The following is a 26250-nucleotide window of genomic DNA, read 5'->3' on the forward strand; positions in this document are numbered from 1 at the left end:
CGTGGGCTGGTGACAAAGAGATGTCCAGGTCAGAGGCAGATCTCGTGACCTTGGAGCTGCATCCGAGGGGACCCAGAAGAATGGGGTCCTCAGAAAGGGGGTGGAAGGGTAAGTCTCCAGGGCGACAAAGGGGCTGGTTGGGGTAAGGCTGGCAAAAGGATGGGCTGGAAGCCTGCTCGGCTGGCGACCTCCGTGGCTGGCCTGGCCACAGAGTGGCTGGGGTGGGGGAATGGAGGGGAGGCCTTGGGTGGCCAATTATGGGTTTCTGGCAGACGGAGGGGCACTTTTGAAAGGTCACTCTGGCGGCTCCTAGAATGGAATGGAGGAGGCAAGAGTGGAGCTGGCCTGACCAGCATGGCTCAGTGGTTGAGCATCAATCTATAAACCAGGAGATTCGATTCCCGGTCAGGGAACATGCCTGGGTTCCCAGCTCAATCCCTGTGGGTGTGCAGGAGGCAGCTCGCATCTTTGATCTTTCTATCTCACGCTCCTTCTCCCTTCCTGTCTGAAATCAAACATATATATAGTAGAGGCCCAGTGCTGCCAGCTGGGGCCTCCTTCCCTTCCCCCAGCCCGCCCTGCCCCCTGGTCAACTTGCAGACGACATCCTGGTCCAGGGAACAATTTCCATACTATGCTTTTATTATATAGGATATATATATATATATATATATATATATATATATTTTTTTTTTTTTTTTTAAATTCTAAGATAGAGCTGGCAGCTGGGGACTGTTGAAGACTCAGAACGAAACGGGGGCTTAGCAGTGACGATGGTTAGCCCAGGATGGGGGACACCTGGTCCTGTGTCCCTGTGCCAGGAAAGAGCGGTAGGGTGGGGTGGGCATAGACAGGGATGGGAGGGCAGGGGCACTGTTCCTGCAGGGGGCAGTAGAGGCAAAGGGAGGAAGGAGAGCAAGGCCTGAGGATGCCCCATGACCCCTCTTTTCCTCAGGAAGTCACAGCCATGGCACCGAGGACAGGGCTGTGTGGACTCCAGCGGAAGGAAGGGGCTGGGGACTGTACTTTTTTCTAAAAAGATTTTATTTCCAGATGCAACTTTCCAGCAAGCAAATAAATATAATGAGGAGGAGGGGGAAGGATTGCTATAAATTAGAAAAAAGCCCGGGGCAGGGAGGAAGGATGGGGGAGAGGTTGCAGGGACCTTCTCCCTCCCCCTCCCCCCACTCTCTGCAGCCCCTCTTCTGCTTGGTCCAGGAATCATAAGGCACTGTGGTGGTGGGTCCTGCTGGCTTCCTTCCAAGCTGCTGGGCCTCAGGCGCCCACCGTGGCCTGCCCTCACAGGTCAGTCACCTTGTTCTCCACCAGGGCGGCGATCTGCTGCAGGCGGCAGGCCAGTTGCATCTTCTGGCCCACAGGGTCCTCCTCCAGGGCGTTGATGATCTGCCGGGGCAGAGGAGGGCACCCCTCAATAGCCCCCAGCCCTCTGCCCACTGACTCAGTGCTACCCGGCCCTGCTTGTATCTCAGCAGGGCTGCCCCGGGCCTCCCTGGGGAATCTAAACAGAAACCAGTCGGGCCAGAGTGGCTCAGTGGTGGAGCATCGATCTATGAACCAGGAGGTCACGGTTCAATTCCTGGTCAGGGCACATTGGGCTGGATCCCCAGTGTGGGGCATGTAGGAGGCAGCTGGTCAATGATTTTCTCTCATCAATGTTTCTGTCTCTCTCTCTCTCCCTCCCTCTCTGATATCAATAAAAACAAGCAAGCAAGCAAACAAACAAACAGAAACCAAGCCCCTTCCCAACCTGGGCCCTTCCTCGCATCCGCCTGCAGGGGTGGGCCCTGACGCCTCCTCCACCCCCAGGGGAGGCCCCCCTCCCCCCAGAGCGCCTGGTCTCACCTGGTCATAATACCGGTGGATGTGGTTATAGAGTTCTTGCAGGGCTTCCAGACAGTGGGGAGCAGAGGTGTAGTTCTGGGGGCAGCACATTGGGGAGGGTGTGAGTCCCCAGCCTGGGCCTCCAGCCCCAAGCCTCCCTCTACACCCTGTCCCCTAAACGTGGAGAGGTCCCTGGGCCATGCCTCACCCCCGAGAGCTCGGCCAGAGCTGAATTCATTTCCTGGTAGCTTGCCGGAGAGCTCTGGCGGATGTCAGAGTAGTATCTGGAAGAGGGGGCACTGTTAGAGGCAGGCAGCCTCCACCCCCAGCAGGGCACTCCGAAACCTACCTCTCCACCATCTGCTTGTAGCGAGGGATCTCCCGGGCGTAGAGCAGCTTGTTCACCGGGGAATCCTGCTCCGGATTGGGGTGAGGGGTGAGTGAGAAGGTGGAGAGCTCTGGCCCTGTCACCCTGACCTGACAGCGCCACCAATGCCCCTCCCCTTGGTCCCCACTATGCGCCTCCCCTCCCAGCCCCACCCAGGGCTCTGCAGCCACTCGCCATGGGCTGGCTCTGCTCTCACCCGGCCCACTTTGTGCTCTGAGACTGTACAGGAGTCGATGAAGGTCTGGGCGATGACGGCGAGAATGGCATCCACGTTGTCTGACACCCGGATGTCAAAGATGAGCTGGGGGTTCTTCAGCGTGTTCACCCAGAATCGGAGCAGCAGGCTGGAGACACAGGCCAGCCGTGGGTGTGAGGCGTGGCTAGCCCAGCTCCCCTCACCAGCCTGGGCCCTGAGCGGTCCCGTGAGTCCATGCTGGGGGTGGCCAGAAACCGAGCTTGGCTTCCGGTTCAGGTCCTACTGCCCTCATCATGGCCATGGCCTTGTCCCTCTGGGATGCGTGTCCCATCTGCACGGTACCTGTTAGTCTTCCAGATGTGCAAGGTCTCTGGGTCCTCGATGCCATGCTTCTCTGCCAGCTCATCCAGGAAGTCGAACAGGTACTTGACGGCGATGGGCACGGGCCGGTTCACGCTCAGGATGGCCTGGAACGTGTCGTCCACGAACTTCTGCAGCGTGCCCTGAACAGGCAGGGGTACAGGCTCCATCAGCGGGCGTGGGGCTACCCCTCAGCCTCTCAGGAGCATGCGCGCTCCCCACCTCAGGCAGGGGCCCCTGGGTGAGCCTTCCTGTCACTTGGCTCCCCCGGGGCCCAGCTTCCAGCTGCACTGACCTTCATGGAGAGCAGGCGGGTGAGGTAGATTTCCGGGATGGCTTTGGCCCGTGCCCGCTCCCGCTCCCGCTCCCGCAGGCTGCTGCGCCGAACCTTGTTCCCTTCTGGCTCCTCGGTGCCTTTCACCAGGTGCCAGAGGCGGACCCCGCTCTCCTCGCCGTCCTCCAGCATGGGGATGTCTGGGGACGCATGTGCCGGCCTCAGCCCTGTGCCCATCTGGCAAGGTGGGAGAGGCTGGGAGGAGCCCATGGAAGCAGCGGGTAATGATGTGGAAAGGAGGGTGGCCCCCCAGGGGCTTGTTCAGCCTGACACAAGGGCTCCCTGACTGGGACACACCGCTACCCTCACTGCCCCAGGCCCTTTGCACAGCCTGAAGTTTTGGCAGGCCCGCTGGCAAGCCATGGGGAGCCCCAGGTGACAGGATGGCCAGGACTCCTGCCTGGCAGCCTCTAGCTCCTGGGGACAGAGGCACACATCTGGGTTTCGGGACTCACTCTCCCCGGAGGAGCAGCTCTGGGCCAGGCTCTGGGAGACGGCGCCTCCATTGTGCAGCTGGGGGATGAGCCTCACTGTGGCCCCGTCTGGGACCTGGGCGGGAGGGGAGCAGAGGCTGGGCTTCTTCTCTGGCCGATCCAGAGGCAGGAGGCCTGCCCCCCAGCCCGTGCCCACCCGCCCCGGACCTTGTAGTGCTGGAGGGTGTTGAGTCTCTTCCAGTGATTCTGGGTCACTGAGGTCAGGTCCTCATCCGATAAGGTTAGGTGACCAGCCAGGCCCGAGCGCCACTCTGGGGGGATTCAGGGGGAGACCCGGGGAAGCCAATCAGCCTGTAGCCTGTCCCCCAAGTCTGCCATTCAGGGTAAGGCAGAGCTGAGCCTCTACGGGTGCCCCAGGAGGGGAGGGCGGTCGGGCTCACTCACCGAGGTCTAGGGTGTGCACGGAGGGCCTCTGGGAGAACGGGGTCCCCTTGTAGACTTGCTCCAGTACCTTCTCCTTGACCTGAGTGATGGTGTCTGTGTCGAGCACCCGGGCGGGCACGTGCTGTGCTGAGCTGCTCCCTGAGGCCCCACCGGCCCCAGGGCCCACCAGCACCATCAATGTTAGGGGCCGGAAGTCCATGTCCTCCCGAAGCAGGCGACTGTCATTCAGGGTCCTTTTAGCCTTGCCTGTCACGGCATCCACAGGACCCTTATCCACCTGGTACTGGATGGCCCGGAGGAGCATATACAGCGGCTCCCCAGCCACCTCCTGCAACCGGTTAGGACGGGCCAGCGTCAGTGGGCTGTGGGAGGTGCAGAGGGCTTGGGGGGTGGGGCTGGGGAGGAGCAGCCAGCTGCACAGAGTGAGGGCGGATCATGACAGCTGGCCCTGGGAGGCGGGGGGTGGGGAGGGGGTGGTCCAAAGCCCTTCCCTTTCCATCCCCCCCATTGGGCCCTGAGGGAATTTGGGTGCAGGTTAATGAGGCGACAGTCCCTCATTGGAGCAAGGGGAGAAGGTGCAGTCCAGGGCGCCCCTCACCCTCAGGAAGGTGTAGAGACAGATGGACAGCCAGTTAGTGAGCAGCTTCTCCACCATGGTCTCCGTCCTGCAGGGAGCAGGCCTCGGGTTAGAGAGGGCGCTGCAGGGCCATGTCCCTGAGCTCAGGAGGCACTGGAGGCAATGCAGAGCTTTGCCACCTGTCACCCTCTGTGTAGGTATCCTCCCTCACCAGTGGCTTAGGTCCTAGCCCAGTTCCGGGGTGTTCCCGGCCCCGCCCACATCCTGGGTGTTCCTGGCTCCGCCCACATCCTGGGTGTTCCTGGCTCCGCCCACATCCTGGGTGTTCCTGGCCCCGCCCACTCCCTGGGTGTTCCCGACCCCGCCCACTTCCTGAACATTCCCGGCCCCGCCCACATCCTGGGTGTTCCTGGCTCCGCCCACATCCTGGGTGTTCCTGGCTCCGCCCACATCCTGGGTGTTCCTGGCCCCGCCCACTCCCTGGGTGTTCCCGACCCCGCCCACTTCCTGAACATTCCCGGCCCCGCCCACATCCTGGGTGTTCCTGGCTCCGCCCACATCCTGGGTGTTCCTGGCCCCGCCCACATCCTGGGTGTTCCTGGCCCCGCCCACAGCCTGGGTGTTCCTGGCCCCGCCCACCCCAGGACAGAGCAAAGCGGGAAGGAGATGGAGGAGCCACCATCCCTGCTGCCAAGCCAACCTTCGGAGCATGAGCTTGGGGTTCTTGTGCACATAATGGGCGGCTAAGTCACCAAGCAGCGTCTTCATGATGTCGGTCAGGTACTCCAGCTTGCTGTGCAGCGCCAGGGACAGCAGCGAAGCCACGTGGCAGCGGTCCCGCTGGGAGAAGCTGGGCTGCTCCTCCAGCGTGTGGATGAGCTGGGTGGTGGCAGGGAAGCTGCTGCTCACTCTGCGAAGCCCCTCCCCCGGGCGTCCTCCCACCCCCCGCCGTTGTTCCTGTACCTGCCACCCAGCCCAGCCTGTGCCCAGCCCCCACCCCCGACCTCCTTGCCCCCCACCCCTCAGGAGACCCCCTCCCCGTCCTCGTGGCCCTCACTGTGAGAAGGAAAAGCTTGCTGTTGAGCAGATTGGAGAGCTGCGTGAGGCCCTGGCGGACGGGGACACGGTGACCCTCTTCCCCAGGCCCCTCGAACACGGGCTGCAGCGGGCAGCTGCCGTGGCCCGGGAAGAAGACGCGCTCGGTGTAGGTGCGGAAGTCCAGGAAGGGGATCCCGCTGGTCTCCAGGTCGCTGCTGAGGTCAGTCATCTCGGTCATCAGGTCTGCAGACCGGGAGCCACCGAGGTGTGGGCTCAGGCCCGAGTGGGCCCTCTGCCCCCTCCCCACCGCCCCCTCCTCACCTGTGAATTCCTTGCGGCACTGGTCACCCACACCGATCTCCAGGTTCTCCAGCTGCACCAGAACCTTCTGATAGTCACGCAGGGCCTGCTTGCTTTTGTGCCTGCAGCCCCGAGACCGGGTGTCAGCCACAGACCCAGGCCTGCCTGCACGGAGGCCACCAAGCCGGGAGAGCTGCCTGCTGGGAGGCCTGCCATGGGGCATCCTTTTCCAAAGTGAAGAAGGAGCCCGGCCCGTGTGGCTCAGTGGTTGAGCACCGACCTATGAACCAGGAGGTTGCAGTATGATTCGCAATCAGGGCGCCTGCCCAGGTTGCGGGCTCGATTTCCAGTGTGGGGCGTGCCGGAGGCAGCCAATCCATGATTCTCTCTCATCATTGGTGTTCCTATCTCTCTCTCCCTCTCCCTTCCTCTCTGAAATCAATAAAAATATATTCAAAACAGCCGAAACCGGTTTGGCTCAGTGGTAGAGCGTCGGTCTGTGGACTGAAAGGTCCCAGGTTCAATTCCGGTCAGGGGCATGTACACTGGTTGCGGGCACATCCCCAGTAGGGGGTGTGCAAGAGGCAGCTGGTCAGTGTTTCTCTCTCATCGACGTTTCTAGCTCTCTATCTCTCTCCCTTCCTCTCTGTAAAAAAAATCAATAAAATATATTAAAAAATATATATTCAAAACAATATCAAACCAAAGTGAAGAGGGAAGTTCGTGCAGGTGCACAAGGGGTTGGGGATGGGGGGGGGGGGCGCGAGGTGCTCACCTGTACATGAGAGTCAGGAGTAGCACAGCGGCCGTCAGCACAGCAACGCCCATGCCCAAGCCGACCTGGGCTTCCACGGGGAAGGCAGGCGGTGCAGGCTCAGCCTCATACTGCACTGGGCCCAGGGCCAGCCGGAGGTTGCCCATCTGTACCTGGAGGGGAGTGAGGGAGCGGGGGGAGAGGCAGGCTCCTGAGTGTGGGCCTTTATTGCTCCCCTGACCACTTACCTGCCCCTGCACCCAGGGCCTGGCCTCACCACAAACTGCGGCAGTGCACTGGAGCCGTTGGTGGGTTGCGGGACCCGCAGGGGAGGCTCACAGTACAGGTGGGTGAGCGTGAGCGTCTTGACCAGGCACTCGCCGTCGCCAATGTGCACGCGCACCTCCTCCTTGCTGATCCCCAGGTTGAGACCCTCACCCTGGGAGACAGACCAGGGGCCTGAGCCAGGCTGCCCAGGCCTGCCCGCAGCCCTCCTGTGCAGCCATGGTAACGGAAGCCCTCACCTCCACGTCTAGGACGTTGCCTGGCTTGAGGCGGGCAGGCCCCTTGCGGCTGAGGGGCGCCAGCCGGGGGTTGGGCTGGTACAGAAAGTCCTGGCCCCCACTGGCGTTGGCAAAGTCCACGCGCACGTTGTCTAGGGAGAAGAAGACGCGCTGGGGGCGGGCGCCGTCGGGCACGGCGGGGCTCCGGCACAGGAGGAGGCTGGAGGAGTTGATGGAGCAGACGGTGGAGCACTGTGGGGCCAGGATGAGGTGGGATGAGCTGGGGCTTCCCCGCTCACTCCCAGGAACAGGGTGACCCGCCCTGCCCCCTTCACTGGGCACCGCCACACTGGCAGCCCCGAGGATTGCTGGTGGGGGCTCACCTGCAGCAAACCCCCCTCAAGCTGGACACAAGCCTGCGGGGGTTCAGCAGGAGCCCCGCAGCCCCTCCTGAGGTCCTGGGGCTGGGCTCTCATGGCCTGTGCCTCTGCCGCGGTCTCCAGCCACACGGACAGCAGGGGCTGCCGCACCACGTCGAGATCTTGGCCCCTGACTCGGATCAGCCGCCCGCCCCTGTGCCAGGATAGTGGTCAGCAGGGGTGGGGGCAGCAGGTGGCCCAGGTCCTCACCCTCGCCCTGGTGGCCCAGGTCCTCACCCTCGGAAGCTGACGCTGGGCTCTGCCGCCGTGAGCTGGGGGTTGGCCGTGTAGCGGAAAGGGCTGGTTCCCAGGGTGCGCTGGGCCTGGCCAAAGACCACGCGAACCACAGCTTCTCCGGGGCCGGCCTGGGGCATGGTGTGGCACACAATGGCCTCAGGACACACTGGCTCCTGGCTGCAGGGGGGAGGGGGTCTGGCATCTTGGACTCTAGCTTCAGCCTGGCCACCCCACAACAACCCCGCTTTGGCTCCCTCTAGGGCAGAGCCCACCAAGGGTGGTCGCAGTGACCATTTCTCTTGGACTTTTTTTTTTTTTTTTTAATATATGTTTTTTAGTTGATCTCAGAGAGGAAGGGAGAAGGAGAGAGTGATAGAAACATCAGTGATGAGAGAGTCATTGACTGACTGCCTCCTGCACGCCCCCAATTGGGGATTGAGCCCGCATCCCGGATATGTACCCTGACAGGGGATCCAGCCATGACCTCCTGGTTCATAGGTCAACGCTCAACCACTGAGCCACACTGGCCAGGCTTCTCTTGAACTTTCATGGGGCCCTCAGGAAGCCCTGAGTCCACCCCCCCAGGCTGTACAAAAGGGGGTCACTGAGGCCCACAAGGAATGTCCCCAGCTGACAGCAGCCCGGCCAGAACCGGGAGGAGAGAGATACTTACATAGGACAGGATTGGCTGCCCACAAAGGCACTGATGTTGCCTCCTGTCTGGAGGTGTTGCCCATGGATGGTGAGCTGGGTGCCCCCTGCCTGGGGACCTCTCTGGGGACTCAGGCTCAGCAGGATGGGGTCCTGGGGGACAGGGCAGGCATGGTAGACCAGCAGGCATGGCAGCCCTTCCTGGCGCTTCCTTGCCTCAGCTCCAGCCCCCAAAGCTCTTGGGCTGTGAGGTTCTGGCCCACTTCTCAGCTCTGTCTCCTGGCTACAGACCACAGCACCCAACCGGAAGCCCTATGCTCAGCTTCCATAGCCCCACAACTCTCCTCTCGGCCTCCTTGCCCCATGGGGAGGGAGGGCCTTCTCTCATTGTGTCTGCCCCTCCCAGATGGCCACCTCTGCCATCGCTTGCACCACCCAGGCCTCCCTGAGCGGTAAACCCTGAGATCCAATTGCCTCTTTAGGATGCTGCATGCACCAAGCAAGTGCTAACCCAATGCTAACCTGCCCCTGCCCCTCACTACTCCTGCCCTGGGCTTCTTGGCCCCCTAAATAGCCCCAGCAGGTGCCTAAGGCTCAGGCTAACACTTGAAGGCATCCCTGCCCTCCCCAGCCCCCTGTTCGCAGGCAGCCAGGCCTGCAGCAAGTCCCAGCATCTCTAAGCCCCGCCACCCTCTGTTCTTTTTTTCTTTCTTTCTTTTTTAAAAAAATATTTTTTAATATATATTATTGATTTTTTACAGAGAGGAAGGGAGAGAAATAGAGAGCTAGAAAAGTCAATGAGAGAGAAACATCGACCAGCTGCCTCCTGAACACCCCCTACCGGGGATGTGCCCGCAACCAATGTACATGCCCTTGACCAGAATCGAAGCCGGGACCTTTCAGTCCGCAGACCGACGTTCTACCGCTGAGCCAAACCGGTTTTGGCTAAAAATATTTTTTATTGATTTTTTTTTTTTTTTACAGAGAGGAAGGGAGAGGGATAGAGAGTTAGAAACATCGATGAGAGAGAATCATCGATCAGCTGCCTCTTGCACACCTCCTACTGGGGATGTGCCTGCAACCAAGGTACGTGCCCTTGACTGGAATTGAACCCGAGACCCTTCAGTCCGCAGGCTGACGCTTTATCCACTGAGCCAAACCAGTTTCGGCTGTTCTTTCTTTTTAAAAAAATATATATTTTCTTGATTTTTTACAGAGAGGAAAGGAGAGTGATAGTTAGAAACATTAATGAGAGAGAAACATCGATCAGCTGCCTCTTGCACAGCCCCTACTGGGGATATGCCCGCAACCAAGGTACATGCCCTTGACGGGAATTGAACCTGGGAACCTTCAGTCTGCAGGCCGACGCTCTATCCACTGAGCCAGACCAGTCAGGGCCACCCTCTGTTCTTATTGCTTCTGCTGCCCGCCTCCCTCCTGGACAGCTGCTGCCAGCAGTGTCTGCACTGTGGCGTCACTGTCTCAGCCCGTCCTCCACTCAGATCACGTAGCTTCCCTACTGGACATGCAGCAACACTCCCGGCTACGCTGAGGTCAAGTTTGAAAGCCTCACCTGGGTGTCCCTGCCTTTCTGCCCCTCCCTCCTACTTCCTCTGCATGAGGACCAGCTCAGGCTGGGCACTGACCTGGTAGGTGAAGTGTTGGATGGAGATGCCTGGTGGCCGACTCTTAATGGCCACTTGGATTGGCCCCGTGGTGCCTTTGGGGGCCGGAGATGTCACACACACAATCCTGGGGAGCAGAGGCCCGGGAGTTATTAGGGCCCTTATGCGCTGGTCCTTCCCTGGCAGGAGCTGGGAACCACCCACCAACCACTGCCTGAAGCCTACCCGCTCCACCCTTCTCACTGCCAGCTGCCCCCTCCCTTGGCACATCTGACCCAGACCCTCATTTCTTGGCTGCAAGTTTCCTTTATCTCTGGGTGGCCGGTCCCGGGGGGCCTCACCGGGCAGAGGTGCGGTAGAGAGCAGGGTCCGGGTTGCAGGGCTGGCCGGCCACGCTCACGGCGTCCTGCACGTCTGCAAAGTCTCGGCCCAGATTGGAGCCCAGGATGGTGAGGGCTAAGCCGCCCTCAGGGGGGCCAGTCAGGGGCTCGATCTGCAGCAAGGAAGGTGGCCATGGGATCCCCAAAGCCATGCCTGCTCTGCAGTGGGGCGTGCCTGACCAGCTGGCCAGCCGGAGGCATGGTACCTCACCCAGGTAGGATGAGGCTAGGACAGTGAGGGGCACGGCAAGGCAGATGGGGAGGGGGTGGGGGACGAGGGGAGGGACTGGGCCATGGGGGAGGAGTTGGGGGTGGAGATCAGGGCTGGGGCTGGGGGGCTGACCATGTCGATGGTGGGTGTTGGACACAGCAGCTCCACGGCCCCAGGTGGGCACAGTGGCCCATAGAGACAGGCAGGCTGGCCGTGGCTGCACCACAGGCAGCCCAGGCTCCCGTTGGCTGCCTGGCAGTGGCTGCAGTCGGGGTGGCCCACGGCACAGTCGTACAGGGTCACTGGGGAAGGTCAGGCAGCACACTGAGGCGCCTCCCCTTTGCCGCCCCCCCCCCCGTGCCCGGCCTGCCCTGCCGCCCCCAAACTCACCATGAAGAGGACGGGCATTGTCCAGCCGCTGACCCTCACCCCGGGTGACGTAGATGGGCACCGGGAGCTCCCGCTGGGCCATGGGGGGGTGGAACTGTGGGTGGAGGGTGGGTCATGCCTAGCCCAACTCAGGGCACCACTGACCCTTGCCTCCTCTGGGACACTCCACCCAGAATGGGTGCCATTGTTCAGTGCCCACATCACCCACCAGACAGCAAGCCTGGGGCAGAGGCTGTGGGCACGGTGTTCCTGCTACACAGAGCGGGCCTCGTGACAAAGGGATGTAGAGCAGGAGCCTCTGAAGGGATGGGACAAGTTGGGAGGGCTGCAGAAGGCATCCAATGGCAGGCGAGGCTGCGGATGGCTGCTCACCTGCTGGGCCTGGCAGTGGACAAGGCCCGCATCCCCATCCGTCTCTTCCAGGGAGGCTGGCAGCCTCTGTAGTTCTCCGGGCAGCTCCAGCCAGCAGTGGTAGGAGGCAGGCAGACCCTGGGGGTAGACACTGTCAGGACCCTGGACATGGTCAGCCACCTCCCACTCTGTCCCCATTCCCTACCCACCAGACGGCTTACTCGGAAATGCTGAAGGTTCCGAACTCGCAGGGCCAAGCGGCTCTCCCAGCCCACAGGCACCAGAAGGGGACCTGCCAGGCCCTCAACCTGAGGACACACCCCTGGGCCACGCATCTGGACATCCACCTGGGGAAAGAAGCTCCATTAGCCCTTCAGAAGTTCAGGGACCTGGGCAGGGCACAGGGTGAGGTGGGTCTGCAGTGGCAGCAAAGGCAGAGGCCCACACACGCAGCCCTGCAGCCATTGGGGGGAAAGGGGAGAGGTTGAGCAGCGAAGGGGAGCCAAACAGGCGGGCCCACCTACCTCCTGGGTGCTATAGATGGTCCTCTCGCCCTCTGGGCAGTGCTCTCCGTACACACAGCGGCTGCTCTGGGGGCACCAGTGGCATCGCCAGAGGCTGCTCACACAAGCATGGCACCTGAGGGGCAAGGGGCTGCTCAGGCTGGGCACTATCTGGGTCGCCACCCTTACCCAGCAGCCAGGCCTAGCACTCACGGGGCAGCCACCTCCAAGGCATGGACAGCACTACAGTCATAGAAGGAGAAGTTGGTGACAGCGATGGCCACATCCTCAAACATCAAGGCCAGGGACAAGGTGACGTGGTCTAGGAGGGGACGGTGGCAGCAGAATAGGTCACGTGGCTCTGCCCCTCCAGTTCCTGCCCCGGCCACCCAGCCCAGGGACCCCTCACCTGTGCCTGGAGGGTTAAGTGGCAGCTGGTCGTGGGGAGGGGTGACACAGGCCACGTGGGGCCCTTCCACTTGAGCCAAGCTGTCGTAGTCTCCGAAGGCACAATGGAAATATTCATCCATAGCCAGCGTGGGCAGCCCGGGGACAGACAAGGTGACCTGGGGGGTGTGCAAGGAAAACAGAGCAGGCAAAGGCTTCTTGGGTGGGGAGGGGGGGTCAACTCGCTGAGAGAGATGGAACCAGAGTACAGGGAGTGGGAGTAGACGCAGCAGGAGAGGAGGACGGGGCTGGTGGGTGCAGCCTGGGGCATCCCTCACAGGCAGGTGGTACAGGAACCTCACCTGGCCCTGCTCCTGGCGGGGGTGGTGGGCCGGCAGCAAGCTCTGGACATGCAGGCAGCGACTGTCCTCCTCATAGCTCCACAGCCACTGGTTGGGCTGGGCTGCCCTCGCACATTGGCCCTTGCGGGTACACCTGCGGGCAGGGGCCCACTGGGTCACCGCATGGGTCTCAGGCTATTTGGATGACTGGCCGCAAGGGGGTTGGAAGGATGGCCTAGGAGGAAGGGGCCAAGCACCAGGGCTCGGTGGTCAATGCATGGGCTTTGGCCTTGACGGTAAGAGGAGGCCACGCTGCAGAAGGAAGGCACACGCCTCTGACTGAGGGGTGCCGTAGGGATTCCTGGGGCTGCCATGCAGAGCATGGGCTGGAGGGGACACCTGTGAGAGGTGACAGAAGCCTGGACCAAGGTAGAGGTGGGAGAATGGGAAGTGAGTAGGTTTGGCCATGGTGGGAAGGGGCTGCCGAGCAGAGTCCTGGTTTGGTGGGATAGGACAGAATGGAGGAACTCAGTAGTGGCCTGAGTCTTTTTATTTTTAATATATTTTATGGGGCTGGGGTGGGGGAGGTGGTAGACACTGTCAGGGCCAAGCGGAAGGGAGAGAGTGATAGGGACATCAATGATGAGAGCGAATCACTGATCAGCTGCCTCCTGCACACCCCACACTGAGGATTGAGCCCACAACCTGGGCATGTGCCCTGACAGGGAATTGAACCATGGCCTCCTTGGTCAATGCTCAACCACTGAGCCACGTTGGGCACGGCCCAAATTTTTGCCATAGGGAGCCCAACTGGCCTCCTGGCATGCCCAGAGCTGCTTCCAGGTGTGGCCTCCCAGCATGCACCACATGTCAGCCAACACCTGGGCATAGGCGCTGCACTCACCTGCCCTGGAGGATGCACCAGCCACACAGCGGGTCCCGGGCCTGGAGGCAGCTGGCGCAGTCGGGGAACTGGGGGCAGGCTGCCACGGGTACCCGGTCCACCTGGACGGGCAGTAGGGACAGAAGCAGTGGGTGCGGGCACTCGGGCCTCATGTACCCAGACTCCTGGGCCACCCCTCACCTGCTGGGCAGTCAGGACGTAGAGGTGGCTGCTGCTGTTATCCACCAGCAGGTCGGGGCTGATCGCTGAGCCTGGAGGCCCCACCTGCTGGGAGTGGTACACCTGGCTTTGGGAGCCATTGAGAAAGACCTGGGGGATGACAAGGACAGGGCTGGGCTAGACCGCTGAGCCAAGGCCCCCTCTCCGATGGCCCCAGGTCGCCTGTTCAGGGCATGCGCTCTTTTCCAGACTGGGGATCCCAGGCCACAGAGGGTGGGCGTCCATTCTGCCCAGGTTGCCTCCTCCATTCAGCATCACCCAGCTAGGGTGGCAGAGCCACCCTGGGTGAGGCCCTTGGGCACCAGGGGCAGGAAGGCAGTTGTGGGGAGGCAAACAGGTCATAAGAAGGCAAGATTTGCCTCGGAGAGACTTCTGGGGCTAGGCTGGCTCTGAGGGCCAGGCACTGCCCACCCTGCCACCATGCCACCCTCATCCACCTTGGCTGTTAGCTCCCACTATTGGCTGGAGAAGTTGCGGTTGCCTAGGAGGCACCCGGGCCGTCATCCTAGGCCTGTGATCGGCAAACTACGGCTCGCGAGCCACATGCAGCTCTTTGGCCCCTTGAGTGTGGCTCTTCCACAAAATACCACGGCCTGGGCGAGTCTATGTTGAAGAAGTGGCATTAGAAGAAGTTTAAGTTTAAAAAATGTGGCTCTCCAAAGAAATTTCAATCCTTGTACTGTTGAGATTTGGCTCTGTTGACTGATGAGTTTGCCGACCACTGGTCTAGATCATGTCTCTGGGCGCCAGGCAGCCAGCAGGTAGAAGCCAGCCAGCCAGGACACAAGCTGAGGCGGAGGGCACCTGGCCTGGCAGTGTTATGATCTCAGGGCCAGGAGGCTGGCCATGGCAGGCTCTCACCTTATGCAGCTGGCCCTGGGTGTCCCCCAGGAAGGCTACCATGTGCCCATCTGCCTGGAGGGCTGCGATGGCGCTGATGGGCTGCCTGAGCTGCAGCAGCGGCCTGGCCTCCAGGGGCTGGCGGCCAGCGATGGGGCTGGGGGTGTGCTCATCGCCACAGGGGTACGACTCAGGGGAGTCCTGGACAGGCGGGGAGGGTACAATCAGTTCTCAGAAAAGGCAGAAGGTACTTCCCCAGGCCCAGAGCTAGTCAGAGGAGATCAGCCAAGTGACCAGTGAGAAGAGAACAAGGCAGGATGGAGGGGAGGGCCAGGGAGCCCCATGGCAAGACCAAGCCCACTGCAGAGAGGGAGAAAGACGAGCTAGGAGACTTAGAGATCAAGCTGGCCCCTTCGTGACATCCTCTAACCAAGAGGCCAGGGATAATTGTCACATGGAAGTGGCCAGCTGCCTGAGGCTCAGGACTACATAAGGCAGCTCCTGCCCTGGCCTGAGCGATGCCGCAGGACCACAAGGGACAGGGACAGAGAGGCAGGCAAGGCCAGAAGAGGCAGCAAGAGACCAGAGCCGCCACCAAAAGATGGTGGTGGGCAAAGCCTGAGGTGAGAGGACAAGTGTGGGGCCTGGGCCCAGCCACTTACAGGGGGCAGGGTGACGCAGCGGGAAGTGACGCCATACTCCACGATGGCTTCCTCTGTGCCACTGGGGCCCCGGCCGCCTGCTGTGTAGCAAAGGCGCCGGGCCTGCTCCATGCTGCCATCCAGCTCTGCCAGGGGGAAGGCGCACAGGGCCGCCTGTGCCCCCTTTGGGCCTGTGGCAAAGGCCCCCAGCAAGGTGTCCGGGGCGAGGAAGGCAGCCTGGATGAGGCCCTGCCCATGGCAGTGGAGGGGCACCTCCACATAGGAGTAAAGATTGGCATCGCCCAGGCAGACTCGGGCAACATAGGAGCGATATTCGGCCTGTGCCCGGGCCCCCCGACGGCGGAAGACGAAGTAGGCGGAGCGGGCGTTGGCAAAGGCCGCCACGTAGCTGTTGTTGTAGTCGGACAGGTCTCCCACCACGAGGCGGCCCAGGCCCTCGCTGGAGAAGGGCTGCGGCCCAGCCAGTTGGCGGACAGTCAGGGGCGGCACCCCTCCTGACAGCTTGCCCGCCAGGCCTCTGGCCACCAGCAGGAGGTCCCGGCCTGGTGCAGGCACCACCAGGCCCACCGTGGCCACGCCTGGGGCATTGGCGGCCACAAACTGCCCATCGCCTGGGTCCTCGGCCTGGTACAGAAGCTGAGACACGTCCTCCAGGCGCCGCTTCTCGCACACGCCCTGCCGCACCTGCCCACAGGCTACCAGCTCCTGGGCCCGGCTGCTCACCAGCAGCAGCTGGTTGGCGTTGTCGGTGAGCTGGGCCTGCGGGCACTCAGCCGGGTCACGGAAAGGCACGCAGTCGGGACTGTCGAAGATGGGGCCGGTGACAGCCACGGCCTCGAGCTGTAATTCCGGGCTGAGCTGGAAGAGGCGGTTCACCGCCCCCACGTAGACCGTGCCCCGGCCGGGCGCCAGTGCCAAGTGGTTGAAGGTAGTGTTGAGTGCGGAGAAGCGATGGGCCTGAGTCGAGGGCAGCGGTGGGCACAGCAGCAGCAGCACGAGCAGGAGGTGGGGGCCGAAGGGAGACCAGGGAGCCATCATGGGGGCCTGGGGGAGAGCCGAGCACCTGAGGCCCAGTGGGAGGGAGCACTGCCTCCCCACCCCTGGCCAGCATGAGTCAGGGAGGTGAGGGGGACCGAGGAAGAGGGGGTAGAGAACGAGCACCAGAGGGAGAGAAGAATTGAGAAGAGAGATAAAAAGAGAGGGAGAGAAGCAGAGAGAGGCATCAAGCAGGGACAAAGAAAGCAGAGAGAAGCAAAAAGAAGAGACAGCCCAGCTGGCGTGGCTCAGTGGTTGAGTATTGACCTGTGAACCAGGAGGTCACGCTTCAATTCCTGGTCAGGGCGCATGCCCGGGTTGCGGGCTCCATCCCCAGTGTGGGGTGTGCAGGAGGCAACCGATCAATGATGCTCTGTCATCATTGATGTTTCTCTCTCTCTCTCCCCCTCTCCCTTCCTCTCTGAAATCAATAAAAATATATTTTAAAAGAAGAGAGAGAGCAGAGAGAGACATGGAGACAGAGACAGAAGGAGCCAGAAAGGGGACAGAGAGAGAACAGAAAGAGTGACAAAGAGAGTATCCAAGAGTTGGAGGGGAGGGGGTCACAAGGGAAGAATTCTTTCACCTTCTACTTTAAATGTATGTGTTTAGATTGTTGAATGGGGACAGATCCCGAAAAGCCACCAGAGCACAAATAGGACACAGTGACAGAGGGGGCTGTGACACAGAGAGGAAAGGCCATGGAGAGGAGGGCAGGGCAGAGGGGGTGGTGATGGGGAGAGAGGCAGGAGGCAGAGTTATGGGAGCACCTGGAAGAGGGGGAAAGGGAGCAGGAACCCACAGACAGAAGAGGATGTGGGAGAAGGAAGGCTGATGGCAGCCATATTGCGGGGGATCTGTGACCCCCACCCAGACAAGAGAGGTGGCATTGGGGCAAGAGCTGGGAGAACCCATCAGGGATAGGAAACTGGCCCTAGGTCGGTGACAAAGAGGGACCTTCACGAGCGTGGAGAGGAAATGTTAGAGAGAGGAGAATGAGTCAGGGAGAAACTGAGGCAGTGGGAGGAATGCAGGCCGAGACACCACCCCAGCTCTCCTCAAAGATGGCAAGGAGTGGGGGCAAGCCAGGACCAATGAGAACAGGGTCATGCCACAGAGGGCTAGGGGGCGGTCAGAGCAGAGGCTGGGGAGAGCTGGGCCTGGGGAGGTGAGGGGAGGTCACCAAGGGACAGCATGGGTACAGGACGTCTGTCCCCTGCTTCGTGGGCCTCAGGGCCAGGGTCCGTTGGGGCCTGGCACCCCGAGTGTGGATGTGGACAGAGAAAAGGGGGGAGTGAGAAGAAGACAGCCAGGAAGAGAGCTTGAGTGAGGAGAGGGTAGAGGGGAGGAAGGCCCCCACACAGAGAAGCCATAGGCGCAGCTCCTCACCCATTAGGACCCCAGACCGGAGGTAGCTCCCATGGGCCTGCTGGGAGCGTGAGCCTGATCCCTGCCTCCCGGCGGAGGGCCATTCACAGCAGTCCCTGCCCAACAGCCCTAGCGGCTGCCGCGGTGACCAGGCAGGAGAGACAGAGAGAGAAATGCCAACAGGGCAGAGCCTGTGGGCCTTGGCGGACTCTCGCTTCACCCTCCTCCTGACCCCAAGCCCAGAGCCACAGAGAAGGGGACAGAGCTGGCTGGCAAGCCGAGCTAGGCTCCTGCATAACTGTGCATGTGGGCGCGCCAGGGGCAGGCCCACAGTCGCTCGGTGTCCCAGGCCTGCCAGCAGAGACGCCAGTGGGGACGCACGCCCGGGCTCGCAGGCATGTGGCTGCGTCAGAGCTCTTTATCTCGCGAACACAGACAGGAAGGTCAGGCCTGGCTGAAAGGCAGGGCCATTTCCTCTGGACCTGGGATATCAGCGGCGGTGGTGGCCGTGGCCTGTGGGTGATGGGCTAGAGGGACTGTGGCCAGGAGGTCCAGCGCGTTGGAGCCCCACACCCAGGCTCCCCGGTGCTGTTTTACCTGGCCCACTCCTCCCAGGGGCATCCCTGGGGGCTGGGGACCCGGGCACTCACCGTGGAGAAGGGGAGCAGCAGCGGGAAGCACATCTCCTCACTTCAGCTGCCCCAGGGCAGTGGTGACAGGCACAAGACTGCTGTGGGGGGCATTGCCCTGAGTGGGAGGGAGACAGTTGAGGCTTGGCCCCATTCACACTGGCCTTGGGGGAGGTGGGAGGTTGGGGGGGGGGGCAAGGGCCTAGTGGCCAGGCTCCACCACAGCTGGCAGCTTTGTCAATAGTGGCTGGGCCAAGGGAGCCCTGCCTCCACCTCAACAATGTCCCCTCTGTTCAGAGGCCAGGAACCCACTATCTGGTGCTCTCCCCGCACCCCGCCCCGGCTGCTCTGGCCAGGGGGCTCCCTGCCACTCCCCACCCTCAGAGAGACACCCCCCAGGATCTGGGGACAAAGGGACAGGGTTTCCTCCAGTCAGAAAAATGAGAGCCACACAGCCGGCCCCACCCCTGTGGTGTCAGCCAGCGAGCTCCTCCTTGTGAGCAGCCCAGGGGAGGCCCCGCGGCCCCCACGGGAGGGTCAGGGCGCTCAGTCCCCGCCATGCCAGACTCAGCCTTAGTAGCCTTGGTGCCTGGCTGGAGTGCCAGCCCTGGCCCTCAATGCCTGCCTTTGTCCGGACTGGGGGCAGGGGAGTCGCTGACAAAGGCAAGGCGTCCAGGACACTTTCTGCCCCAACACCCCCACCTCTTTGGCCCAGAAGAACTGGCCCATCCAGCCCCACCTCGGGGACCGGCAAAGTCGTGCCAGGTACACCCTGGCGGTGGTGCACGGTGCCAGCAGAGGGTGCACAGCAAGGGGTGGGGGGCATGGCCCGCAGAAACTCAACCCTGAGCTTCAGGCATGGCAACTGGTGGCTGGCAGTGCCCCTCTCTCTCCCCCAAGGAAACACCATCCCAGGAAGGGCCTACATCCCCCTCCATGCACGGGGCGTGGAAAGGAGTGTCCATTGGCAGCTGGCTGCCTTGCCACCCTCACAGGGCACCGTGGGCACACCAAGCCGGCAGTGCCAGGGCTCTGCCCGGGGGCGCAGGGGCAGGTGTGCAGAGATTGGAGACCCTCCCTTCGCCACGGTGCGCTGCAGCAGCAGGCAAGGTGGCAGCAGCAGGTTTGCCGCCATCTGGCTGGGCGAGTTAGGTGGCTGTGGGGGCAGGGAGCCAGGCGGGCCACCTCCCTACCCTGTGCCCTGCCCTTGGCAGCGCCAGCTCTTCCATTTGGGGGCAGAAGTTCGGGGTCCTACTTCCCAGTGGGGCGCTGTGCCCCTTTAGGCATCAGGAGGTACCATCACGGGGCTGCCCCCTGAAGGCCTTTCCCGGATGAGAGTTAGTTGGCCCTGTGGACCCCTTGCTTCTCTCGGGTCCCAGCACAGCCCGAGGTGGTGCTCCCCAATCCAGAGGCCCCTGCGCCCCTCGCTCTCACCAGCCCTGGTTCTTGCCTACCTGGGTGGGCCGCGGGCAGGGGCTGAGGAGCAGCTGGTGCCAGAAGTGCGTCTCGGTGGAGCCCCGGCCTCCCTCCCCACAATGCAATCGTGCCCAACCGGGCTCATCCTGGCGGATGAAGCAGCCCAGCCCCTCCCCATCCACCCCTTTGCCCAACAGCGCTGGGCGGTTGCTGCTGCCCTCTGCTGGCCTTGATAGGCATGGCAGGGGGCAGGCTGTGGGCACCTGGCTGGAGCAGGTGAGAACAGGATGGTACCCTCCCACTGAGTTGTCAGGGAAGCGTTCCATAGCCTTCCAGGAAGTGCCTTCTGGGTGCCAGGCATTGGCACCGTTCAGAGACAAAGCCCTCTTCCACATGCTCAAGTGTTTTCTGGGTCTCAGGCAGAACTACTTGCCAACAGTGAACGCCCCACAGCCAGAAAAGCCCATCTGTGGAGGGCATCTTGAGGCACAGGGAGGAGAAGTCACAATTACAAGCACTCAGGGTCTCAGGAAGAGGAAGTGAGGTTTAAGCGAACTTTAAACCAGGGCTGTGACTATGGCCCTCCTAGGAGGTCTGGGCCTGGGCTAAGTCTGTGGTTCCCAACGTGGGGCACACGCCCCACAAGGGGGCAATTTGAGTTTTTAAAAAAATATATTTTATTGATTTTTTTGCAGAAAGGAAGGGAGGGGGGGAGAGAGTTAGAAACATCGATCCGCTGTCTCCTGCACACACCCCACTGGGGATGTGCCCGCAACCAACGTACATGCCCTTGACCAGAATCGAACCTGGGACCCCTCAGTCTGCAGGCAGACGTTCTATCCACCAAGCCAAACCAGTCAGGGACAATTTGAGTTTTAAGGGGGACAATTTGAGAATGAATTATTAACAGTGAAATTTTTGCATTTCTTATGGTTCTAGGAGCCTCATATTGTAGAGGCCTCATATACAATATAGACTGAGTGGCCAGATTATTATGCGTTCAGAGATCATAATAATCTGGCCACTCAGTATATATATTAGAGGCCTGGTGTATGAATTTGTGCATGGGTGGGGTCTGGCCAGCCTGGCCAGGGGGAGGGGACATGGATGGTTGGCCAGCCTGCCTGCTGGTCGAACTCCTGGTTAATGGGGCAATTTGCATATTAGCCTTTCATTATATAGGATATACACTGAGTGGCCAGATTATTCTGTGTTCAGAGATCATAATAATCTGGCCACTCAGTGTATAAATATAGTGACATATTTATGTGTTTCAGTTCTCTATTATATTTTTTGAAACTATTTGCTATTTTTTTCATATCGCTTCATATTATTATCATTTTAAAAAAAACAATTTCTTAGTGATTTCTTCCTTAGTACTTCAACTGTCCTTTCATTCTTTTCTTTTTCTCTTTTATGGATGCCAGGTTCTTTCGTTTAGACCAAGTGAATAGCCTTTTAGGCTTCCTCCATGTGAATAGGAGTTCACTTTTCGAATAATAAGAATTATATGCCATCAGGATTTCAGAGATGCTTAGGTGGGGCATGGCCAAAGAAAGGATGGGAACCACAGGGCTAAGTGTTCCAGGTATGTTAACTCATCCAGTCCTTCTCCTGGCCCCACAAGGGGGTATAGCTATTTCTCCCAGTTCACAGGAGAGGAAACTGAGCCATAAGAGGTTAAGAAACTTATACAAAGTTGCACAGCTAGGCCCAGCTGGTATAATTTAGTGGTTGAGCGTCGACCTATGAACCAGGAGATCACAGTTTGATTCCCAGTCAAGGCACATGCCCAGTTGGCGGCTTGACCCCTACTGTGGAGTGTGCAGGCGACAGCCGATCGATGATTCTCATCACTGATGGTTTTTTCTCTTTCCTTCTCCCTTCCTCTCTGAAATCAATATATATATATATATATTTGAATATATTGATTTACATATATTGATTTAAAGCCCTAGCTGGTTTGGCTCAATGGATAGAGCATCAGCCTGTAGACTGAAGGGTCCTAGGTTCGATTCTGGTCAAGAGCACATGTTTAGGTTGCGGGCTCCATACCCCTGTGTAGGAGGCAGCCAATCAGTGATTCTCTCTCATCATTGATGTGTGTGTGTGTATGTATATATATATATATATATATATATATATATATATATCCCTTCCTCTCTGAAATCAATAAAATATATAAATAAAAATAGAAGGGCCCTAACCAGTTTGGTTCAGTGGATAGAGCATCGGCCTGCAGACTGAAGGGTCCCAGGTTCGATTCTGGTCAAGGGCTTGTACGTTGGTTGCAGGCACATCCGCAGTAGGAGGTGTGCAGGAGGCAGCTGATCGATGTTTCTCTCTCATCGATGTTTCTAGCTCTCTATCCCTCTTTCTTCCTCTCTGTGAAAAACCAATAAAATATATATTTTAAAAAATCATCGATGTTTCTAACTCTTTTCCTCTCCCTTCCTCTCGGTAAATAAATAAATAAAATATATTTAAAAATAAATAAATAAAAAGGTTACACAGCTAGTAAGTGGCAAGGCTAAGAGTCAACCACAGGGCCCCTGCACTTAACCATGAGGCCACGTGGCCTTGGACCATGAACGTGGCAGGCTTTGTAAGAAGGAGAGATAGGGACTGCTGAGGCTATCTGCAGGTGATATGCCCATGGGTGTTTCCCTCTTCCTGGAGCACAAGGATAGTCAGGTAGGCTTTGAGGGTGCAGAGGTCAGTAAATCAGGGAGAACTTGGACTTATTTGGTGCATTTCTTTTTCTTCACACTTTACCAACCCTGTACTTAGTGCTTTTACCTAGTACTTAGTACTTAGTGTCAATACGAGGCGTGTGAAGTGGTTATGCCTTGCTGCTTATTATTATTTTTTTTTGTTATTAATCCTCACCTGAGGATATTTTGTCTATTGCTTTTCAGAGAGAGGGAGGGAGGGAGGGAAGGAGAGAGAGAGAAAGAGAGAGAGAGAGAGAGAGAGAGAGAGAGAGAGAGAGAGAGAGAGACATTGATGTAAGATTCATTGACTGGTTGCCTTCCACATGTACCTGGTGGGGAATGAACCTTGTATTGTGCCCTTGACTGAGAGTTGAACCCGCAACCCTTTGGTGCATGGGCCAATGCTCTAACCACTGAGCAAGCCCCCTGACCAGGGCTTGCTGGGCTTTTAATTGACATTCCTTGAGTACTAATAATATTGAGCTTCTTTGTGTTTCCTCTTCTGCAAAATGCCTGATCACGTCTTTGTCAATTTTTCTATATGAATTGTCTTTTCCTTAGTATTTTGAGAGAGTCTTCACATATTTTAAATACCAGTCCTTGGTCTGTTATGTCTTCTCCTTGCCCAGGACTTGTCTTCTCAGTTTGCCTATAGCATCATTAGATGAAGAAGTATTGATTTGAATATAATTACATTTATTGATCTTCTATTTTATGGTTTGTCCTTTTTGTCTTGTTTCAGAAACCCTCCCCTACCCAAGAGCATAGAGATTTCCTCATGTGTTTCTTTTCTTTTCATTATTAAAAAAAAATATATATATATATATATATATATATATATATATATATATATATATATATATGTATTGATTTTTTACATAGAGGAAGGGAGAGAGATAGAAGCATTGATCAGCTGCCTCCTGCACACCCCCCATTGGGGATGTGCCTGCGACCAACGTACATGCCCTTGACCGGAATTGAACCTGGGACCCTTCAGTCTGCAGGCTGACGCTCTATCCACTGAGTCAAACTGGTTTCAGCCATACCAATTCTTTCAGTATTTATTGAGATTTGTTTTGTGGCTCAGGACATGGTGAGTTATAGTAAATGTTCAAAGTGAACTGATAAGAATGTATAGTCTGTAGGTTTGGGAAACCCATTCATCAAATTTGTTCATTCCCTCCCACTATATTCGTACTAGTTTTGTCTGCTTGAGCTGCCAATTGTAGTGAGAGGTGGTATAATTTATTGTGGTGAATGTGATGATTTATAAATTTTTCCTTTTCCTTTTTTTGTTCAAGGCTCTGTCATTAGGCAGGTACGCACATATTCACAATGTTTAATGCTGCAAATGAATTACTTATTTCATCATTATGCAGCAACCTCTTTTAATCCCTAATAATATTTGTGCCCTGAGGTCTACTTTGTCTGATATTAATTTCTCTTCACTAACTTCCGTTAGGATGGTATTTCCTGCATTGTCTCTTTTCATCCAAATCAATTAGGATTTGGTGGCAGACCACAGAACCATTCTAGCTATTTAATTTTTTTTTTTAAGGATTTATGTTCAGATAGGGATGACTTACACAATCTTGGGAAGAGAAGGAGGAACAACTCAACAACTCCCCACCTTCTTTAAAATTTTAGAAAAAATTGATTTCAGAGAGGGAGAGGGAAAGGGAGAGAAACATCAATGATGAGAGAGAATCATTGATCGGCTGCCTCCTGCACACCCCACACTGGGGACTGAGCCCACAACTCGGGCATGTGCCTGACTGGGAATCAAACTGTGACCTCCTGAGTCGTAAGTTGATGCTCAACCACTGAGCTGGGCAAAAACTCTCCACCTTTTCAGTTACTACTTCCCGAGAATCAGGAATGAATCCTAACCTCAAAACTTGGATAAAATGCAGTCTGTCTCGCATTCCCCAACCCCCATGAGACCAAGCCCCCTTTCCCCAGGCTGTCTATGCAGATCTTCAACCAACATGCCTGGATGCCTCGGAGGATCTCAAGGCTAGAGTTCATCCAAGCTGAAAACTCCCCTGGCCACTGCCTACTCATCATTTCCCAGGGGGCTACAGGCGCAGGCCCAGCAAGTGCTAACTGGGTGACAGCTACTCTCCAACCTGATCCCTCAGTGAAGGGTGCTGTCACCCATCAGACCACCCAAGCCAGAACCTAGGGGTCCTCTTTTTTTAAAAAAAATATATATTTTATTGATTTTGTACAGAGAGGAAGGGAGAGAGAGAGTTAGAAACATCGATGAGAGAGTCATTGATCAGCTGCCTCTTGCACACCCCCTATTGGGGATATGCCCGCAACCAAGGTACATGCCCTTGACCGGAATCGAACCCGGGACCCTTCAGTCCCCAAGCCGATGCTCTATCCATTGAGCCAAACCGGTTTCGGCCCTAGGGGTCCTCTTGACTTTCCCCTTCCCTATCCCCAGTGCCTGACCTGCCCCCTCCCCCATGCCTGTTGACTTTCTTCTAATCTCTCTCTAATCTGTCCAGGATTTCAGGCCTCAGCACGTCTTGTCTATGTTGCTTTAGGTGGTGTGTTTGCTCATCTATGCCCCTCTCTCTCTGTCTATCATGTATCAATCTATCCTCTATCATCAATCAATCTATTTTTTGAGGTGACATTCACCTAACACAAAATTGTTCCTTCCAAAGTGCACAATTCAGTGGCATTTAGTGCATTCACAGTATTGTGCAACCATCACCTTTGTTGTTCCAGAATATTTTCATCACCCCAAAAGGAAACCTTATACCTATTAACAGTCATTCTCCATTCCTCTCCTCTCAGGCCCCTGCCAGCCACCGATCCCCTTTCTGTCTCTGTGAGTTTTCCTAATCTGGATATTTCATATGAATGGACTCCTATGGTCGGTGTCTTTTGTAACTGGCTCCTTCCACTCAATCAGCATCATGTTTTTGCAGTTCACACATGTTGTAGCATGGATCAGAACTTCATTCTTAAACACACACACACACACACACACACACACACACACACATCTATATAAGAAATGCCTAAGCAACCATTATGGCGGAACGACCAGAACGACGGGTCGCTGTGACGCACACTGTCCACCAGGGGGCAGATGCTCAATGCAGGAGCTGCTCCCTGGTGGTCAGTGCCTCCCACAGGAGGAGTGCCAATCAGAAGCTTGGCTCATGGCTGGCAAGCTGAGCAGTAAGGAGCCTGCTGCTAAGGAGCAGTGAGCCAAGCAGTAAGGAGCAAGCAGGCAGGTGGTAAGGAGTGAGGGATCCCAGATTTCGAGAGGTTAAGTCCTACTGCTGGCTTAGGCCCGATCCCCAAGGGGTCCCAGACTGCGAGAAGGCACAGGCCAGGCTGAGGGACCCCCTCCCCAGTGCACAAATTTCATGCACTGGGCCTCTAATATATATTTTATTGATTTCAGAGAGGATGAGCGAAGGATATAAACATCAATGATGAGAGAGAATCATTGATCAGCTGTTGCCTCCTGTACGCCGGATTGAGCCTGCAACCCAGGCATGTGCCCTGACTGGGAATGGAACCACGACTTCCTGGTTCATAAGTCGACGCTCAACCATTGAGCCATGCTGGCTGGGTAGAACTTTTTATAGAATTCTTTTTATATGGTGTACCTCTTTCCAAACAACCCTCCACACAGCCAGCTTTAAGCATAACTCCATGGGTTTTGCATCCTGCTGACAACTTTGCAGTGGCTTCTCGTTGCCTCTGGAATAAGTTCTGGCTCCTTGGGATGGCCTGGCCCCTCCCTTCCCCTGCACTCAGCATCAATAC

At 57.8% G+C, this 26250-nt stretch overlaps 1 protein-coding gene across 1 annotated transcript; it reads right to left on the reverse strand.

The window, feature by feature from the left end:
- Nucleotides 1-1033: 1033 nt before the first annotated feature.
- On the reverse strand, nucleotides 1034-19899 carry PLXNB3 (plexin B3). The gene is made up of 36 exons (XM_084870994.1): nucleotides 19777-19899; nucleotides 18344-18440; nucleotides 15291-16334; nucleotides 14650-14829; nucleotides 13750-13878; nucleotides 13570-13670; nucleotides 12687-12819; nucleotides 12347-12503; nucleotides 12151-12259; nucleotides 11959-12073; nucleotides 11656-11781; nucleotides 11456-11572; nucleotides 11084-11177; nucleotides 10826-10995; nucleotides 10444-10595; nucleotides 10124-10229; nucleotides 8500-8630; nucleotides 7827-8003; nucleotides 7554-7743; nucleotides 7192-7422; nucleotides 6945-7106; nucleotides 6689-6840; nucleotides 5935-6035; nucleotides 5633-5856; nucleotides 5276-5454; nucleotides 4597-4663; nucleotides 3999-4326; nucleotides 3762-3865; nucleotides 3576-3669; nucleotides 3082-3260; nucleotides 2769-2929; nucleotides 2427-2574; nucleotides 2192-2256; nucleotides 2051-2126; nucleotides 1864-1938; nucleotides 1034-1404 (listed from the first exon to the last, which is right to left on the reverse strand). Exons 2-36 carry the CDS (start codon nucleotides 18374-18376, stop codon nucleotides 1300-1302), a joined length of 5715 nt encoding a protein of 1904 aa, XP_084727120.1. The 5' UTR covers nucleotides 18377-18440; nucleotides 19777-19899; the 3' UTR covers nucleotides 1034-1299.
- Nucleotides 19900-26250: the final 6351 nt, after the last annotated feature.

Source organism: Pipistrellus hanaki, assembly GCF_964339955.1.
Source record: "Pipistrellus hanaki genome assembly, chromosome: X".
NCBI classification, from domain to species: Eukaryota; Metazoa; Chordata; class Mammalia; order Chiroptera; family Vespertilionidae; genus Pipistrellus; species Pipistrellus hanaki.

Coding starts and splice junctions, on each gene's coding strand:
- PLXNB3 (XM_084870994.1), bottom strand. CDS start 18,376: ATGTGCTTCCCGCTGCTGCTCCCCTTCTCCACG. Junction 12,260..12,346: donor ACTTAACCCTCCAGGCACAG/GTGAGGGGTCCC, acceptor GTCCCCTCCTAG/ACCACGTCACCTTGTCCCTG. Junction 10,230..10,443: donor CTCTACCGCACCTCTGCCCG/GTGAGGCCCCCC, acceptor TCTGCTCCCCAG/GATTGTGTGTGTGACATCTC.